The sequence below is a fragment of the Oratosquilla oratoria genome, chromosome 3 (assembly GCF_046742065.1).
Source record: "Oratosquilla oratoria isolate Oo_2021 chromosome 3, ASM4674206v1, whole genome shotgun sequence".
NCBI lineage: Eukaryota > Metazoa > Arthropoda > Malacostraca > Stomatopoda > Squillidae > Oratosquilla > Oratosquilla oratoria.
Window position 1 is genome coordinate 80457807 of NC_134779.1, and position 7500 is coordinate 80465306.

The 7500-nt window shown below is 37.9% G+C and overlaps 1 protein-coding gene across 3 annotated transcripts in view; it reads left to right on the forward strand.

Moving 5' to 3' along the window:
- The window catches only part of LOC143024156 (uncharacterized), a 151823-nt gene that overhangs the window by 137398 nt on the left and 6925 nt on the right, over positions 1-7500 (forward strand). For all 3 annotated transcript variants that reach the window (XM_076182946.1, XM_076182944.1, XM_076182945.1), the window contains one exon: positions 7337-7500. This exon is cut by the window's right edge and continues 76 nt beyond it. In XM_076182946.1, coding sequence (XP_076039061.1) covers positions 7337-7500 — 164 coding nt within the window. The remainder of the gene's footprint in view (positions 1-7336) is intronic.

Consider the following 7500-nt stretch of genomic DNA (forward strand, 5'->3'; position numbering starts at 1 on the left):
CTACATAAAGCCAAATAAAACTTTTATAAGCCAAGTAACTCCAGGGAGAAGTTTAAATGGGGTAACAATAACATCATTGTACCATTTAATGATTCTATCAACTCGGTCTCCAAACTTCTACCTGATAATCAAATCAAATTTATTTACAATTATCCAAACAGCATTTTTAGAAAGGTAGTTAATGTACACCGGAGGGATGATGTGGACCAAAACTCCGGGGTATATAAATTGCCGTGTAAAGCCTGTGATGATGTTTACTGGGGCCAGACTGGCAGGAATTTGTCCACGAGATTAAAGGAACATAAAAACTCCATAAAATATGGACAAGTTAACTCCGCTGTGTTCCTTCATGCCAGCCAAAAAGACCATAGATTAGATTGGGATAATGCATCAATTATTTATAAATCACACTGTAGCTATAGAAGAAAATTTGTAGAATCTTCTCTAATAAAACATTATCCTAACTTTAATACCTCTAAAGGCCAGTGGCCCCCAGATTGTATTACCAAGTTAGCGGTCAACAAGATCATGGCTAAAGCGGTTGGACAAAATATCACCCCTTGTCCTACTTTGACCCGACCATTTCAAGGGCATGTGACCTGAGCCCCCCCCCACTTTCCTCATCCCCTTCTATGTACCCCCTCATTTCTTCATATATACTTGTACCTTAACCTTATGTAAGCATTCTGCTGAAGAGGACTACAGAGAGTAGTCGAAATATACAGTTTCTCTGTACTTTCCGTTATTATTTCTCCGATAGTGGGTTAACAGTGATCTTTTACAAATGTGTTATAACATACTAGTTTTCATATATATATATATATATATATATATATATATACATACACACACACATATATGTATATACATACTTGTATATATATACACACATGTGTACACATATATATACAAATATATATATATATACACTTATATAGATATACATAAATATATATATATATATACATAAATATACATATATATGTATATATATAGATACATATATATATATATATACATATATATATATGTATATATATACATATATATATATATATATATATACATATACATATATACATATGTATACATGTATATATATATATATAATATATATATATATACACATATACCAAAGGCTTTTCCCCCTTACACGGGGGGTAGCTAAAAAGAAAAAGGCATAGAAACCACTCCCACCCTTTCCATTCCCTACATACTCCACTCCCCTCCACCCTCCTCCCTCCCTCTCATCTTGGCACCTCCATGATGATGGGTCAACCCTGCATCCTGTCCATTGCCCTGGGTCAGAGGCAGTGCCGCAAGACACAGCACATCCACAGCAAAGCCACTTTATTTATTCGGTGACCCCCCCCCCCCCCTCTCCGTCCCCTCATGCAGAAAATGAGAAGACAGGGAGAAATCCCTTCGGGCTGCGTCAAATTATTTCTCATACATACTTTCTCACCCCCATCCCCCACCCACTCCCCATTCATGTATCACAGCATCAGCCATATACAACCCTTCTCCATTCACCCCCATCTTCTGTCCTCTCCCGTCCTTCCTCAAAAGACATTCCTCTCTTTTGTAAGCCCCTTTTACACCATCCAACCATCTCATCCTAGGACGCACCCTCATATTCACTCCTTCCACCTCTGCCTTCCACACCTCTTTTACTAATCTTTCTTCACTCATTCTTTCCATGTGTCTAAACCATCCTAATACTCTTTCATCAACCCTATCTCCCAACTCCCTTTCCACCCCTGTTCTACTCCTCACCTCCTCATTTCTCACTCTATCTAGCATAGAAACCCCTATCATACTTCTCAGACATTTCATCTCAAACACATTCAAACTCCTTCTCTCTTCCTCTCTTATGTTCCATGTTTCTGCCCCATACAGTGCTGTTGGCACAATTACTCCTTCATATAACCTCCTCTTAGCATTCATTCCCAGATGTCTATTTCTCATTACACTTTTTAATCCACCAAGGTATCTACTCGCTTCTCTCAATCTACATTCTACCTTCATCCCCACTCCTCCCTTTCGTGCCACATTCGCACCCAAGTATCTAAAACTATCCCCTTCCTCCAGTCTCTCTCCCTTAATGCTCACTTTCAGCCTGCTGTCACTCTCTCCCCTTGCACATCTCATCACCTTACTTTTGCCCACATTTATCTTCAGCTTCCTTCTCTCACACACCTTCTCAAACTCTGTCACTAACTTCATCAATCCCTATTCTGATCCTGCTACAAGCGCAGTGTCGTCAGCAAACAACAACTGGCTTATTTCCCACTTTTCTCCATTTTCTTTAACCATCGAGACTGGACCTAATAATCACATCAGAACCTGAAATAGTGGACAAGATTGAATATAAGACACCAATAAGTGAAAGTGACCACATATTGGTTGAACTGGAACTAAATGAGGAAAAATACATGGAAAAAAATAAACCATATAAAAAGTGAAGATTGATTTATGGATTTTTTTATTTTATTTAATAAGATAATTCTTAAAAAAAAAAAAAAAAAAAACAGACTGGGAAAGGATACACAAGGAGGAAAAAAGAAGAGAAATGGAATATTTTGACAAAATTTTTATAAAGGAGTGGAAAAGTATGTTCCTAGACAAAAGAAGAAAAAGGGTTTGTAAAGTGCTGGTACAACAAAATATGTAGCGAGGTAAAAGACATAAGGGATAAAGCTTGGATAAAATGGAAAAAAGGCAAAAGACCTGAAAAATGGAAAATATATACTAGTTATAGAAATCAATATGTACAAGTGTGCAGAGAAGAAAAAAAAAACACGAAAAAGATGTCATAGAAAAATGTAAAGATCAACCAAAACTAATTTACAGATTTGTAAACAATAAACTGAAAAACAAACAAGAATTAGAGAAACTACGACAAGTAGGAGTTGAATACACAGAGGGAATAGAAATGGCAGAAGTTATGAACAAGCATTTTAAATCGGTGTTTACGAGGGAGAACATACAATCTAGAGATATCGAGTGGGAGGATAAAGTCCCCCCTATGAAAAAGAAAGAAGTAACAAGGAATGAAATAATGAATCACTAGAGTAATCTCTATGTCAGAAAATCGCATGGACCAGATAAAATGGCAAAATGAATTTTGAGAGAATGCAAGAATGAACTAACAGACAAAATACAGTTCATTGAAAGAAGGAAAAGTTACAGAAGATTGGAAAAGAGCAAATATAGTACCAATATATAAAGGGGGAAACAAGGAAGACCCTACTAACTAGGGACCGGTCTCTCTTACAAGTACGGTAGCTAAAATTTGTGAAAGAATGATCAAAATTAGATGGGTAAGGCATTTGGAAAAAAAACAAAACAAAAAAAACGTACTAAATCCAAGGCAATTTGGATTTGGACAAAGACGATCATGCGTCACAAACTTAATGTGTTTCTATTTAAGGCTAATAGTTGTAATAAAAGAAAGAGATGGATGGGCTAATTGTACATTTCTAGACCTGAAAAAAGCTTTTGATAAGGTGCCACATAAGAAGTTGTTAAAGAAATAAGAAACTGCAGGAGGAATACAGGGTAAACTGCTGAAGTGGATGGAAGACTTCTTGCATGAAAGAAAAATGAGAGTGGTGATAAGAGACAAATACACTAATTGGGATGAAGTGATTAGTGGAGTTCCACAAGGAACAGTTCTGACCCAAATAATGGATAAAGGCATTGAAAGTTATATGAGCTTCTTTGCGGACGATGCAAAATTGTTTAAAAAAGTGAACACTGTAGAAGATTGTGAGTCGCTGCAGAGTGATCTCAATAAAGTATGGGAATGGAATAGGAAGTGGGAGATGGAATTCAATATTAAGAAGTGTAGTATATTGGAATTTGGAAGAAGCAAAATAAGAATAGTGGAATCATATAAATTGGGAGAGTAAGAAATTAAAAAAGTAGAAAATGAGAGAGACCTGGGAGCCATTATTATGAATAATATGTCCCCCGAGAAACATATAAACAAAATTTTGGAGAAACTTATAATTTAATAAGAACAACCAAAGTGGCGTTTACATACCTGGACGAAGAATTGGTGAAGAAAATACTAGTTACTTTGATAAGACCAAGATTGGAGTATGCGGCGACGACGTGGTCACCAAGTACAAAAAAAAAAAAAAAAAAAGTATAACAAAACTTGAAAGAATACAAAGAGCAGTTACGAATTTGGCACAACACTCTCAGAACTATCATATGAGGAGAGACTAGCAAAACTTGAGCTACAGACATTAGAGCAAAGAAGAGAGAGAGGAGACTTGATAACTATTTATAGAATCATGAAAGGCATAGAAACTATTGATAGAGAAGATCTCATAAAATGGGATAGTAGGGATACTAGAGGACACAGAAAGAAAATCAAGAAAGACAGTTATAGAAGAGACCTGAAAAAGAACAGCTTTCCGCACAGGATAATAGACGTTTGGAACAATTAGATGAAAATGTGGTGTGTGCAAAAACGATACACGAATTTAAAAACAGTCTAGATAAAACGAGATATGAAGACGTAAATACACACAAACTAGGTAAACACACACAACCACAACCTCGTGGCGCGGTGGTTAGAATTCTCACCTGCCACTACGGCGGACCGGGATCGAATCCTGCCCAGGGCTGAAATAATTTCAGTATCGCTGCGCTGCGGGTTGTTACTCCAACTCTCGTGGGCGGGGAGTTGGGTGTGCGTGTAAGGTCACAGTATTAGCCATAGATCGATCATACGAGCTCTGAGCTCTCATCCGGGATGTTAAAAACTGTCAATCACGAGTCCAACACGTGATACAAGACAAAGACACACACAAATACACACACACACACAGGGCTGAAATTATTTCAGTACCGCTGCGCTTCGAGTCGTTACTCCAACTCTCGTGGGAGGGGAATTCGGGGAGTGTGTGCGTGTAAGGTCATAGCATTACCCATAGATCGGTCATACAAGCTCTGAGTTCTCTTCCGCGAGGGAAATAGCTGTCGATCACGAATCCAACACGTGATCCAAAGACCAAGGTGAATCACACACACACACACACACACACACACACACACACACACACACACACACACACACACACACACACACACACACACACACACACACACACATATATATATATATACATATATATATATGTATATATATATGTGTGTGTATATATATGTTTATATATAAATATATATATGTATGTATATATATGTATATATATACATATATATGTGTTATATATATATATATATATATATACATTATATATATATATATATACACACACACACATATATATATATATATATATATATATATATATATATATATATATATATATATATATATATGTGTGTGTGTGTGTGTGTGTGTGTGTGTGTGTGTGTGTGTGTGTGTGTGTGTGTGTGTGTGTGTGTGTGTGTGTGTGTGTGTGTGTGTGTGTGTGCGTGCGTGTATTTATTTTACCTAGTTGTATTTACCTAGTTGTATTTTGCGGGAAGGGGAGCTATGCTCGTGATGTCCCGCCTTTGTATCTTGCAGTGTCTAGTTTGTTTTTAAACTCATGAATGGTTTTTGCGCATACTATTCCATTGTCCAGTTTGTTCCAAGTGTCTAAAACTCTATGAGGAAAACTGTTTTTCTTCAGTTCTCTTCTATAGCTATGTTTTTTTATTTTCTTTCCATGTCCTCTTGTGTTTCTTTTGTCCCAGTTAAGTAAGTTCTCACTATCGAGTACCTCTGTGCCTTTCATGATTCTGTAGATGGTCAATAGGTCACCTCTCTCTCTCCTTTGCTCCAGTGTCGGTAACTCCAGTTTAGCCAATCTCTCCTCGTATGATAGGTTTGCAAGTGCAGGTGCCATTTTTGTAGCTGCTCTTTGGATTCTTTCTATTTTCTTTATATTCTTTTTGGTACTGGGGGACCACAATGTCGCTGCATACTCTAATCTAGGCCTTATCAATGTAACCAATATTTTTTTCATCATGTCTTCGTCCAAGTATGTAAACGCCACTTTTATTGATCTTAGTAAGTTGTAAGTCTCCCCGACAATTTTGTTAATCTGTATATCATAGGACAAGTCGTTCGTGATAATTACTCCCAAATCTTTTTCGGATCCTACTTTCTTTACTTCTTTGGTTCCAATTGTATATTTTCCTGATATTCTGTTTTTGCTTTTTCCAAACTCCATTATGCTACACTTCTTAGTATTAAAGTCCACTTCCCATTTCTGACTCCAGTTCCATACCCTATTTAGGTCTTCTTGCAGTGCTTCACAGTCCTCATCAGTTTCTATTTTCTATGTGTGTGTGTGTGTGTGTGTGTGTGTGTGTGTGTGTGTGTGTGTGTGTGTGTGTGTGTGTGTGTGTGTGTGTGTGTGTGTGTGTGTGTGTGTGTGTGTGTGTGTGTGTGTGTGTGTGTGTGTGTGTGTGTGTGTGTACAACGCTCAGTGGGTCCCAGTGAACAGATTTACATTAATCAGCCACAATTCACTTTAATTCTAGGCCATCAATGTTGAGTAACTCGAGAAATCATACATGTAGAAATTGATACGTGGTCAAGCTAAGGACTGGAACCTTTATTATCACGTTACATTGGGCTAAGTCACTGTCACTTGTTACGTGCTAGCAAAGGTTCGAGTCCTTAGCTTGACCACGTATCATTTTTTTTGCATGTATACCTCCTCGAATTACTTGACGTTGATGGCTTAGAATTAAAATTAATTGGGGTTGATAAATATATATATATATATGTATATATGTATATATATATATATATATATATATATATATCTATATATATAAAGATATATATATATAGAGAGAGAGAGAGAGAGAGAGAAAGAGGAAAGTTTGACGAAAATAAAACGAACTTCCCGCCGAATAACTAGAAATCTCTTATAGCGGAAGAGCCTTTGCCTTTGAGAGTTTTTTCGGTAGTGCATACATGGTGAAGTTTGTCGTCGGTAAATATGTGATGAAAATATCGAGAATGTGGTTGATAATGCATATATACGGCATTGTCATTTGAAGTAAAAATGATTTATCGTTAATCGGGGGTTGCCGGCGGTAAACGAACACACCGTGACGAACAAGAAGATCGGCACCCTGGCCGCTCTACCGTGGGCGGAGCCACTTTGGTATTTTCAAAATGGATAACCAATAGTTCAATGCACAAGAATAAAAATCTTTCTCCAGTGGGTTCCTTTACCGACCACAGATCCCTCCCCTTACTTCAGAATCACTGCGCTAAACTAACCTCGCTTTCTTTACCACACCATTCCCATCTTTTCATCCCATGATGACGTCATGCTTTGTTTACATTCACCAGGCTGGAGAGGATGGACGCTGTTGTCAGCGAGATCGGTCGGAACCCCTTGGGGGAGGCCATCGCCGCCTCGAGGGCCAGAGGGCGCGAGGGCGTGGCTGTGCTCCTCGAGCGGAAGGCGGCTTGTGACGTCAGAAGTGCGGGTGCCAACTTCACGCCTGTGATGC